Raw genomic sequence first — 13,497 nt, 5'->3', positions numbered from 1 at the left:
TCATGAGAAAATAGAAAATACAGGAAAATATGGAAAAAAACTATGATTTTTATATGGCTGAAATTTGGCAAAATATCAGTGATCAAATTTAATATTTTTTAATACTTGCACATTTGGGGGTTCTATACAGGTGCCAGCAATGTTCAAACAAATAAAAACAGACATCTATAATTCATAAAAACATATATATAAATCAATATTATTATATTGACCTTAGTTTCAGATATATCTCAAATAAAGCTTCTTTGATAAAAATGTTGCCCAAGTTTGTCAAATTGAATATTTATTTGAACCTATCTTAGCATTTATGGTAATAGGAATCAATGTATGTGTCTTTGTGAATGAGGTCTCAGTCTGCTTCAAAAGGAAAATTTGAGGGTTTTTAAATATTTTTTAACATTTTTAACATTCTGCTTTCTGGTTTATTTGTCATGGTATCTCTTTGAATCATGTTTATTTTTTAGTCAGGACTTTGTAGGAACAGAAGCCCAGATCAAACATTTTAAGCAAAGGAGTTTATTACAGAAATATTAAGTTTCTCAAGTAGTGAACTGTGAGCCAGGCAGAGATGTACCAGCTCCTTAGAGATGACTTCATTGCTATCGGAGAGAGCACTCTTTCAGTTGATTTCATTCCTCTTGTTGCAGATTAATAGGAATCATAATCTCCAGCAGCTCTTGAGGTCTTTTAGGAGCACATTGTCTCTGTCTCTGAATAACCCCAAGCCAATCAAATGAGATGTCGGGGACGACTAGCTGGGTCAGATATTCAGAGGCAGAGCCATGTAATGACATGATTGTCCTCTCGGGTGCTGGTTGTGGATACAGGGGATGGATAAGGGAGACGTTTACAATGAACACCACCTTTGGCTTCTACTAAAATTACCTTATGTATGTAAAATTTGAATAGAATAGCATACTGCCATCATATGTAAATGTAGTTGAGTAATTACTTCCCTGAGTTTTGATAGTGTTCTACATAAGCTTTTTTCGTCTTTATTTCATACTGATTGATGCCTTATATTGATTGGGCTACCTAGTATTACTGAACTTCATTTCACTGTTAATTTATACAGGTTGGTAAACCTGGAAGGGGAAATAGATTAATCAGAGACAGTCTTCATTCAAGGGAATAAAGTGAAGGTTGCAGGGAGAGAAGCTTATGTGACCCAAAACTGGAATCCTAGTGCCAGAATACAGGGCTACTGGGAGGCTCAGCTCATTTATGATTTTGTTTGAGAATGAAAAAGACAGGAGTGGATGCACTAAATAGTAAGAGGATTAAGGATATTATGTTTGTATTTGGTATGTTCCAGAAGATCTGTGGAACAATACAGAATCTTCTACAGTTTACCAGTGATCTCTTGAGTAGGCAAAAAAGAACTGTTTTGCATCTATCAGCAGATAAAGATTGTCACCAGAAAAAAAAAGAAGAAAGAAAGAAAAGATACATAACTATAATTTCATTGCTACTTTTATCCTTTAGTCATGACAATATGACATTCTCTTTCACTGAACCTACTAACTCTTATACAAAGTATTCAGATTGGTCATCCCAGGGTCCTCCCCATTTCTTGAAGGGGAGCTTTCTGTCCAAAAATGCTGACTAGTTAGCAATCCTATATGTGAATATGGATCCATGTATACATAATACAAAGCATTCAGACTGGTCCTCACCCCAGGGCTCTCCCCATTTCTTGAAGGAGTGTTTTCTGCCAAAAATTTCTTGACAAATCAGCAACCCAGGTGTAGACATGGATCCCCATAGGGAGCATCCCTCTCCTTCATCCAGTTTTGGTAGCTATAAAAGGAATCATAAGTGAAAGTTTTAGTTTCCTGAAACTTCCAGTAATAAAAGAATTTGAAGACTGTTCTAGACCAACTTTGATACTATAGTAGTTACAGTGTAGACAAATTGTTGGAGCAAGTATGATAATAAAGATGTTTATTTGACCATATGTAAGTTTCTGTAATAGAAGCAGAAGAGAATGATTAAAGTCAATAGTTGGCCCTACTTGGAAAATTAATGTAAGGAATTGTTTGATTGACATGTGTAGGCATTGTTTTTCTTCTTTCTTTTATTAATGAGGGCATAGGAAGAAAACACAAAGCCTGCATAAAGATACATGACTCCATTATCTAGAGATAACTTCTTTAGCATATTTTCAGAAATACCTTTTTAGATTTTTGATGTTTTACATATTTTAACAGAATTTGAGGACATACTTTTTGTGTATTACTTAACAGTATTTTTTTAAATTTGGGGGGTTTTTCTAGTGGGATTCATTATGCCATATTCATTAGTCTCCTTCCCCATTATCTTCCTTTCCCTCTTTCCCTCCCTCCCTATGATCTACTTGCTTTGCTGTACTGATCTCTCTTCTATTATTATTATTTTAATTAGGGTACTATGATTATATAAGTGGGATTCATTGTGATATATTCATATATGGACATAGCATAATTTGGTAGATTTCATTCCCTAGTACTTCCCCCTCCCCTCCCCTCCTGCCTCCCTCTCAGTCCTCTGTCTATACTGAATTGGTCTCCATTATCATGAGATTCCCCCCCTTTTTTTCCAACTCATTTTTTCCCCGTTTTTCCCACATATGAGAGAAAACATTGGACCTTAATTTTCTGAGTCTGGTTTATTTCTTATAGCACACATGATGTTTTCCAACTTCATCTGTTTATCAGCAAATGACATAATTTCATTCTTCTTTATCTCTGAGTAGAACTCTATTGTGTATATATACCACATTTTATTTATCCATAGCTGGTTCCATAATTGGCTATTGTGATTTTACTGCTATAAATATTGATGTGTGTATATCACTATAGAATGTTGATATTTCTTTTAGATGAATACCAAAGAGTGGGATAGCTGGGTCCTATGGTAGTTCTATTCCTAGACTTTTAAGGTATCTCCATACTGCTTTCCAAAATGGTTGTACTAATTTGCATTCTCCCAACAATGTATAAGTGTACCTTTTTTTACACATCCTTTTTGGCCATTATTGTTAATGTGTCCTTAGTGATTGCTGTTCTAATAGGAGTGAGTTGAAATCTCAGTGTAGTTTTGCTTTTCATTTCCCTGATTGCTAAGGATGTTGAATTATTTTTTCATATAATTAATGGTTATTTGTATTTCTTTTTTTGAGAAATATTTGTTTTAGCTTATTTGCCCATTTATTGATTGGATTATTTGATTTTTCCTGGTTAACAGTATTTTTAACAAGATATTGAGACAGTAATAAAAAGATAAATTTTAAAAATGTAATTGTAATCTGTTTTATGTAATAATGACATAAACTAATTAGTATAAGTTTAGTAAGTATTAATACCAGGAAAAAGAAATATCTGTTGACTAAACATTTAAACTCAATAAAGTTTAGACTATATTGTTTGGTAAATTTGTTTGTTCCTTTTTGTGAATATAAGGTACTATATATTTGAGAATTTAAAGTTGCTCTTGAGGAAATATTTTTATGCCATCACTTTAATTCAGTTTTAGGGTCAGTTTTGATTTTTACGGTTGTTTTTCCGTTTTCCTTCCCAGATCCAAGTATTTTAGAACATGCTCAAGAGGTGAGCACTTAACTATAGAGGTAAGTAGAATCATGAATTTGATTGGATTAAAAATGCCTTCAGAAGAGCAGAAGAAACGTTCAATTAGGGAGAAATAATCTAGACCCAAATTTAGTTCAGACTGTTTACACTGCAATATTATTGATTCTAGTGAAGAGGGGGAAAAATGGGCAACTAGGAAGAAGAGTGTGTAGGGAGAAGTTTATTCTCCTAATAGGTTTGTTTTCATTTTACCCTATACATCTCAGAGAAAGGGTGCTGTCCTATCAGTGATAGTGGCTCTGTTGACCTGCCCTATCAGAGAGATGTAGCAGAATCAAAGTAGCAAATTGGTTTTTAAAAATTTTTTAAATTTGTTTTAATTAGTTATACATGACAGTAGAATGCATTTATGCACTTTGATATATCACACATAGCAGAAGCACCGAGTGCTTTTTCTTTGCTTATAAAAATGCAAATAACAGTAGAAGCTCCTGAATCTCCTACTATGTACCAATCACTTTCCATATGGTTGAGAAATGTCACTGTACATAATTCTTACTATAGCTCTTTTGTAAACATACGATAGTTATCCTCTTTTATGGATGAGAAATCAGAGGCTTAGACAGATGAAAAAATTGGACTATAGAGTGCTACCTGGAAGTGGCAGAAAACAAAATCCAGTTCTAAACTACCTTGCTCCAAAACTTGAAAACTATTCTTCACTGCTTTCTATGTTAAATAAGGAAGTGTGTAAACTGAATTAGTTTTCTTAAAAATATCACAAACCAATACAAAAAAAAATAATTTTTAACAGTTTTCTTTTCTTGAATTGTTTCTTCTTGATCTTTAAACAAGACAATGTTAACATTAAGACTTTTCTCTTAAGAGGTTATATATCAAAGTTTTTTATATTTAAATTACAAATATTAGTGTAGTTTAATAGTAATGACTTTCATTAGGTCACTTGACATAATAGCATTTGTCACATTATAATCAAATTGTTCACATTCCTGCCTCTATGTAAGGATAGTGTCTACCAATAATTTTTCCTGAAAATAATTATACAAATAAATAGATGGATAAATGTAAACGTTTAGAGAAATTCTTACTTGGGTATTTTTTTTGTCCCTGTTTCTTGAGTAATTTTTCTTTATGACATTGAGTAATTTGTTCTGAACTAAAGTAAAGTGAAAAATTCTGGTAGTATATATTTAAAATACCTACATAAAACTGCATAAGGTAGAGGATCGTGAGTTCAAGGCCAGCCTGTGCAACAAGGTAAGACCTTGCTCAAAAAAATCATAATAAATCAATAAAAATAAAATACCTGTATGAAATATTCAAGTCAGGTGAAGATATAGTTTAGAATATAGTTTCTCCTTTATATTTAATATTGCTATAATTCTCTTTTTATTTTTATATAGTCATAAATACAAATAGCATATGTTTGCTTGCCCATTTTGTAGACTTTTGAATATATTAAATGAGCTGATGTATAAAAAGGCAATTGACTAAAGTATCTTATTAAAGTATATTATTATTTTTTTCTCATGAATAGATTTGAAAACTAACAAAATAATTTTTTAAATTTTTATTTATTTATATATAAAAGAGGAATGCATTACAATTCTTTTTTTTAATGTTTTGTAATTGTAGATGGACAGAATGCCTTTATTTTATTTGTTAATGTTTATGCGGTGCTGAGAATTTAACCTAGTGCCTCACGCATGCTAGACAAGTGCTCTGCCACTGGGCTACAGCCCCGGCCCCATTATTACAATTCTTATTACATGTAGAGCTCCATTTTTCATATCTCTGGTTGTATACATCAATGATGATTGAATGTGATGATCATTATTATCTAAAGTACGTGTATAAAGTATATTATTTTTAAGGTGAGGAAATTACAATTTCTTGTGAGATATTCACCTTTGACAGGTATCCCTCTTAACACTTACTTTCTTGTTCTTTCAGTTTGAGAATCTAGTAGAAAGTGATGAAGTAAGTATTTCCATATTAGTATAACACTCATATTTGTTTGTCTCTTGAATCATCTGTTTACTTCTAATAATTATTTTTTAAATTTTATTTTAGAATATTTAGTTTTACTTTTTGTCCCTTCTATATCATTTCCTTCTTTTACTAATTTATGTCAGCAAAGAATTTAGAATTTTTTATTATATAACCCACAATATAATACTACACATGCACAGGTTTTAAAGCTTCTTGTAGAACTCAAGGAACTTCAGAAAGCAAAAATTCTAACCTCTTCACTTAAGTATGTAAAATACTTCAGCAATCTAGAATGGAACCTTTCTTTAAAATATTTTTCAAGGATTTCTGAGTATAGAATTCTATAATTTCTACAAAACATTCTACAATTTCCTTTCTACAATTTTCCATAACTATTACCTCTTTTCAGTTATTCTTAATATTGATCTTCTGTATTTCATTTTGTCCAAACTCAAATTTAAAATGTTTTGTAAGTACAGAAATGTTAAAATATGAAGAAAAAAGCATTCTTTAGAATCAGCAAAATGTAGTGTATATTTCTTATACAGGTATAGTTAGTTGTGCTAATTTTCAGCTTTACTAAACTAATTGTATGAGTTCCTACAAATTACTTAACCTCCGAGGGACCAACTTTCCACATCTCTAAATTTTAAACTATAAAAGCACAGCAAGCTCTGACTTTTTGTCCTTTTTATTTTCTAAAGAAAGAGGAAAATGAATCATACCTTTTCTTTAAATTTTTAAGTTGTTCTTTAGCCCAGCATTTCCCAGAGTATATATAAAATACTAGTCTCAAGATATAAATTGGCATATTAAAGATTCTGAAAACTGTTGTTAAACAAAATTATTTAAACCTGTTTAACTTAGAATTTCCCCAATTAATTTGCATATAAATCCTTCTTAAAAATCATATATATTTATCAACTGGTAGGACAAATTTGGGGAACTGTCTACCATTTTTTTTTTTGCCAGTAAAATAACATCCGAATTTCATGAACCTAGTTTCCTTACCTTCTCAAAGGTCACTTTCACCTCCATGTCTTTCCCTTTTAAAAGTTTACACAAACACAATACAACATTTTTAAAGCTTCTAATAAATAAGAGTTCTTTCCGCCTTCACAGTAGTTCATCTCAGTATTATATTGCTTTTCAAAAACACTTATAGTTTCATGTGTACTCCTAAGGTACTTTTTATTTGGTTGGTTAAAGGTTTTTTTGTTTGTTCTTATTGAACAATATTAACAATAAAATAGTTTTCTTTCAAGTGGTTATTAAGTTACTTATTTAAAAATATAATTTAATTGTTATAATGCCATATTAAGTACAGAAATGTTAAAATATGAAAAGAAAAAAATACACTTTAGAATCAATAAAATTTGTATATTTCTTATATATAAATATAGTTAGAAGAACTTTAGCTTTTGTGCTAATTTTCAGCTTCACTAAACTAATTGTAAACTAACTTTCCTCTCATTTCACATTTTCTATTTGTTGAAAATCATCCTGTTTTGTAGTGCTGTTTTCTAAGTTTATTTGAATTATTTAGAATTTTTATTTCTCATCTTGGGTAGTCATGTGTTTCAGTTGTCAAATATGACTAGTTTAAAAGTGTAAGATAAGCCAGGCATGGTGGTGCATGCCTATAATCCTAGTGATTTAAGAGACTGAGGCAGGAGGATCCAAGTTCAAAGGTAGCCTCAGCAACTTAGCAAAACCCTAAGCTATTTAATGAGACTGTGTCTCAAAACAAAAAATAAAAAGGGTTGGGGATGTGGTTAACCTAGTGTTTTTTTTAAGCACTCCTGGGTTCAATTCCCAGTACCCCCCCCCCAAAAAAAAGTGTAAGATATATTCATAAGCCCAAATTAGTCTTGAAAATAATTATGGTTTACTTTGGAGGAAAAAGCTGTAGGTGGTTTCATAGCCTTGCAAAGGAAAACAAAAACAGTCAGATCTTGTCATCTGTTGTAATTGTGTTCCTTGAAGTCCATGATGCCACATTAGTGCATATTGAAGCATCATTCCTAGAGGAATAACGGGAGTAAATCCTGAGACCCTCTCGTCACACATGTTTTCATCAACCAGTCACTATATAACTATATTATATATGTTTCTCTTTAAAACATCTTATTAAATATGTATTGTTGACTCATTAACTTTGAACTCACTGCCACCAGCAAAAATTTATGCCTAAGTGAAGCTTATCTAATGAACTTTACTTTTTTCAGTAAGGCACATCACAACCTTCTTGCACTTAAGAACAATAGGACAGCACTTAGGCACTAGAGGTAGTGTTCATTTTGAAACAATGAAACCATATACAAAACACAAAAATGCAAACTACTTGGCACCAAATAGCTATGAAAGGTCACTTGTTCATAGCCTGAAAGTTGCAACGAGAATGCTGAGGAATGTCCTGTTCTACCTGTGCCAGGCATATGCATTGTTACACACACACACACACACAAAAAAAAAAAAAAAAAAAACACAAATTTGCTGCTCTGTGCATATCTCCGAATGGCCAAGAAAGCATAGAATATTGAGTATTGATTTGGAGTTACAAATACATTTTAGCAGATAGGTAAATTTATGTATTTGGATTGAAATAATGAGGATCAACTGTAAATGATGAAGATGTTGTTTATCCTGATTGCAGAAGTTTACTTGGTATCTTAGAAATGTTTGTTGAAAAAAAAATTAAGAAATAAGCAAATGGCTGCTATATAACTAAATATAAATTTTAATTTTGCCTTTGAAAAATAGTAAAATTTTCAAGATTTTGTTTCAAACACTTTAAATAATGAAATTTGTTTGCCATGATAAAATATGTAAGTAGAAAATATTAATTAAATAAAAATTTTATTGGCTTGCCTTAAATATAATTCAGCTATTGAAATTTCTTTAATTTTCGAATTAATTTTTGTACAGGGGGAGAGCCCAGGAAGCAATCATAGGTAAGCCTTTAAATAAATAAATAAATAAAAACTTCTATGTGAACTACAAGATGCTGTCTGAGAATTCAGGCTTTATTATTTGCTGTCTTTGAGACATTGAAAAGTTTACATTACAGAATGTTAGTTTTTTCTTTTCAGGAAATTGAAGCAAATAATGTATTTCTCAAAAGATTGTTTTGAACATAAAAGAGTTTAACAGTTGTCACTGTCTAGGTACTTTCCTAGTGAAGACTTTTTAAAAAGTTATTTAATATTGATAAATTTCTAAGTTTTTCAGTTTTATCCCCCTTTCTTTCTTTCTTGGCATTCTAAACTTGTTCTACTAAAAGAATTTGACATCTTTCAACAGTAACTAGAAGCTCAATACTATAATTTTTTGAAGTAGCCTTTTAATGTGCAGTTAAAATTACATGCACTATTTGAGAAAGAAGCATACTAGGATTTAAAAACCAGACATGGTCCCTACATGGAAAGAAAGAATATCTTGGTCCAGGAAATAGATCTTATAAATGACATTTCAGCATAAGGCAGGAAAAGTCAGGAAAGAGCAGTTACAGAGAACACATTAGGAAACCCTAGAGAGAGGTCCTTTGCCCAAAATGTGTATGGAGAATGTATTCAAGATATTCTTTAAGGTGATTATACCTGCACTGATTCCCAAAGGACTGGTTAGTGGTTACTATCTAGGCAGAGGAGAATGTGTCTGACTGGAGAAATTGCATACAGAGTGAGAGAATTGTTTGGAAGGGACCACAGGAAAACTATATGGGGTGATGGAAATGTTCTGAATCTTGCTTTGGGCAGAGGTCACATGAGTGTCTGCAGTTGTCAAAATTTTATGAAGTGAACACTAACGGAATTAGGAGATATTACCTTATACATGGCTCATTAGCCATGATAAGTATCTAGATCACTTTTAAGTCCAGGATTGAGGGAGAGATAAAGTAGGGTAGACAGAGCACAGAGGGACTAGGGGTTGAACAAACAGAAGAGTAGTCTGAAGATAAGCAAGTATAGTCATCAAAAAGAACAAGGAGAGCAAGGGAAGCCAAGGGAGGAGGTAAAGACAGAGACAGATGGGCTAGAAGGAATGGTCAACAATGTCACCTGAAACATTGGTAATAAAATAAGGACTTAAATTTGTCTATTGTATTCGGCAACATAGAAACCAGTGATTAGCTTTGCTAGAGTTACTGTAGTGATGGGAACAGAGGTAGACTGTGGTTAGTTGTGAGTACATGGAGGTAAGAAAAAGAAGGCAAGAGAAGCACACCGTTGAGAACAAGTTGCTAGACAGACCTCCTGGGATTAAATTCTGGCTTTGCTTTATACTACTATGTTACTTCCTTAGACATGCTCTTAATCTGTCTTCATCCCACTGCCCTAATATGTAATTTCTCTTTATACCTTATAAGGTTGTTGAGGATTAAAATTAGTTAATGTGAGTAATATTAGTTAATATGTATAAATAATTAATATGTGTAATATTTAGAGGAGAGTCTGGCACTTAGTGCTGCATATGCTATCTATAATATTATATGTTTTAACTTTAGGAATTTTGGTTTAAAAAGGAAAGAAAAAGGAAGCAGTAGCTAGAGGTAGAATCAGGACAAAGGGTTTTTACTCCTTTTTAACCTCTCTTTCTTTATATGGAATAGAAGTAAAAATAGACAGAAGGGATAGGTTAAAGATAAGAGAGGTGCTAATTAATGGAGCAAAGTCCCATGGAATTCTCTGGAATGAGGGAAGGGAAGTGGCACTGGTGATGTTAGTCAGGAGTGTAATAAGAATAATGGTTGACCTTAAGCAGATTAAGGAACACTCGCTCTTTAGAAGATGGGAAGAAAACCAAACAGGACATACTTAAGTAAGTGGAGGGATGGAAGTGGAGAGAACTTTTATCTTTTAAGAGAAAACCATTTGAGAGCTGGGGTTGAAGCTCAGTGGTAGAGCGTGTGCCTAACATGTGAGGCACTGGGTTTGATTCTCAGCACCAAATATAAATAAATAAAATAAAGGTCCATTGACAACTAAGAAAAAAAATTAGAAAGAAAACCATTTGGGTAAAAAACTTACAGAGTATGTAAAGATTTTGAAGTTAGCATAGGATGTGAGAGGGAGTTGACCTTGTATGAGTAAATGAATTGCTTGGGGCTGAGAGCCAATGATGTTAGATTTTCTATAGTCTCACACAGCAGAAAGAGCAAATCATGGGAATGATCCAGGATCAGAATGTGAGTAATCTGAGTGAATGTGGTGTGTATGATACAATGATAGGAGTGTAAGAAGGAAAGTATTTTGGTTGGAAAGTAGTTCAGATCAGGCCCCCATTGCTTGTAAATGAAGTGAGGCCAGGAGATTTCCTGGATAGATAGACTGGAAGGAAAGGAAAGGATTAAGGGCCTGGGAATGCCTGTGTGATTGAGCAGAATAAATAGGAAAGTTAAGAGTTCAGAATATCTGAGGGCTGGGATTAGAATTCGTGTACTAGAGTTTATATTTTATGATGAACATTTTGGGGTACCCTCCAGGGTATATATTCACAGGTTAGATGACTAGAGTGGACCCTGTGTAAGGTATGCTCACAGTTCTTAAAAGGTTCCGCAAAACCAAACTCAGATACTTCATCATTTTATTCAGTTTAAATACCAAAAGATAATGTGTTAGAATGTATACTTTTTACTCTTAACAGTTGAATCATAGTATCAATTGCCTTCATAACTTTTTGAGAGTAATGTTCAGAATTTCACTGGGTTTTATTGTTTGTGTGATTTTGGATTTTGTGTTTGTTTTTGTTTTCCTTTTTCCTGCCACCCTCCTACCCTCTCTTCTTTTCTGTAGGCCTCTTACAGAAGAAGAAATTGTCGATCTACAAGAGCGGCATTATGATTCTATTGCTGAAAAACAGAAAGATCTTGATAAGAAAATCCAAAAAGAGGTAAAATCTTTTATGTTACTTAAATGTGTTATCATAAAACCTCTTGCATATAGGGGATAGTTGTCATTAAATAATTTATTACATATAGTCATTGTACCTATATTTCGATATATACAGTTAAAAATTATTTAAAGTAAAAACTTATTTCAAACTGTTATAATTTTTTTTTATTTTGGTTCAGTTTATAGGATTATGTGAACCAAAAAATGAAGATGGTACATTCTTAACTAATCTTAGTTCACAGATAGGGATGTTAGTGAGAACATCTACCTTTGTGTTTAAAATGAACTTTTAAAATAATTATTCTGTTTCATAATAAGTAGTGTTTAAATTTTTTGTCTTGGCTTTATTTGTTTTCAGTGAACCAAGTAATTTTAACAACTATAAATGTTTACATAATGTATTTATAGGAGTAGACTGTAATTATAATTTTGCTATCACTAAACAAAATGAAATTATTCATACTTCTTTATATATTTATTAAGTGTTCTTAAGGGTTTTATACCAATTAGTGATTTCAAGTGCATTCACTTAATCAACACAATAGATGCTAATATTAGTTTTTTAAAAAGTATAAAAATCTTTTTTTAACTTAGATTTGACATGCAATAGCTATCATTAAGTAAGTGTTATGAAAGGCAAGAACTTAACTTTGAAAGTAATTTTAAGATTACTAGTAATAAAATTAAGAAGACATGTGCATTGATGTCGATTAGATGCAAAGACATGGATTTGTGAAAGCTTAGTTCCCTTTTATAGAGAGTGATATGATCAGCCTTGGTATTAAAGATTTTTTACTTAAGAGAGTCAGAACCATTAAAACAGTCAGGGTGATAGGTGTTGGAATGATTGTTAAAATGAAGATCATTGCATATTCTAGAAAAGGATAGATTGGTACAAATTATAATTCAGTTTCTAAAGAATTCCATAATGTCTTTCATATCATCTGGGTTATTTTATAAAAGGAGAAACTAAAATGAACAATCTCAAAATGTCAATTTTGATATGTTTTATAGATCACTTATTTTTAATGATTTATTTTTTATTTTATAAATAGAAACATTTTTAGAGCAGTTAGACAGGTTCTGATTTTTGTTAATCCTTATCGTTTTGTTCATATACAGTTAGCCATACAAGAAGAGAAGTTAAGACTAGAAGAAGAAGCTTTATACGCTGCACAGCGTGAAGCAGCCAGGGCAGCAAAGCAGCGAAAGCTCTTGGAGGTGAGGGGAAAAGACCCCAGCGAATATTAGGGTTACTTTTCTCCTTATTTTCTCTAACAAATCCTAATTAGGACTTTTTTCCCCTAGAATCAAGGGCTTCTTGTTTAACAACAAATGTATTTATGCATATTCTTAAGAATCATAAAGGCAAATTGGTCAATCTTTATAACAGCTAAGAATAATATAAAATTACATGCTTGATACCGAATCTTGTTTAGCTTTAGATTAGCAGAAGCTAATTTCTGTTTATTCTAAAGATGAATTTTAGTGCTCCAAAATTTAGAATTCTTTTGGAAAAGTAAATATACTTTTTGAGGGAAAACTAGTCTTGAAATAGAATTTCCAAAGCATTTTGTAGTGTATTTTTGTGAGATTTTTTTATTTGTTTGTTTTGTTTTGTTTTGTTTTAACAATTCTTTAGCTCCTCGAATTTTTTTAAACTTCCTAAAATCATACTAATTTTTCCCCAAAAGAATATTGTTTACTTCTTATCTTTACTCTTGTGTCTTTGAAAGATTAAAAGTTTAGGTCTTGAAAAATCATTGGCATATTATAGGGAAGGTAGCAAATGTACCATATCTTAAAATGCCATGTGGAAATGAGGCATTATCACAATGCCTCACAGTTATACAGTCATTTATGAAGCCCTGACTAAATGTCAGGAACTATTCCAAGTAGTTTATTTGTGTTTAATCCTCACAGCAATTCTAGAGAACAAATTGTGTTGTTAATACCCATGAGGCAAGATGTTAAGTAACTTTCTTGAGATCCTACAGCTGATATATGGCAGAGCCAGAGTT

The 13,497-nt window shown here is 31.9% G+C and overlaps 1 protein-coding gene across 2 annotated transcripts in view; it reads left to right on the top strand.

The window, feature by feature from the left end:
- Nucleotides 1-13,497, top strand: part of Ap1ar (adaptor related protein complex 1 associated regulatory protein) — a 37,089-nt gene that overhangs the window by 15,849 nt on the left and 7,743 nt on the right. The window contains exons 2-6 of one of the 2 annotated variants that reach the window (XM_046459104.2): nucleotides 3,559-3,607; nucleotides 5,544-5,570; nucleotides 8,511-8,536; nucleotides 11,378-11,474; nucleotides 12,599-12,697. In XM_046459104.2, the coding sequence (XP_046315060.1) occupies nucleotides 3,559-3,607; nucleotides 5,544-5,570; nucleotides 8,511-8,536; nucleotides 11,378-11,474; nucleotides 12,599-12,697 (298 nt within the window). The remainder of the gene's footprint in view (nucleotides 1-3,558; nucleotides 3,608-5,543; nucleotides 5,571-8,510; nucleotides 8,537-11,377; nucleotides 11,475-12,598; nucleotides 12,698-13,497) is intronic. The other variant, XM_046459105.2, reaches the window with a different exon arrangement.

This window comes from Marmota monax, unplaced genomic scaffold (assembly GCF_021218885.2).
Source record: "Marmota monax isolate L192 unplaced genomic scaffold, Marmota_monax_Labrador192_F-V1.1 WCK01_AAM20220418_F8-fsc00002, whole genome shotgun sequence".
NCBI lineage: Eukaryota > Metazoa > Chordata > Mammalia > Rodentia > Sciuridae > Marmota > Marmota monax.
This window is presented reverse-complemented; position numbering and strand designations above follow the sequence as displayed.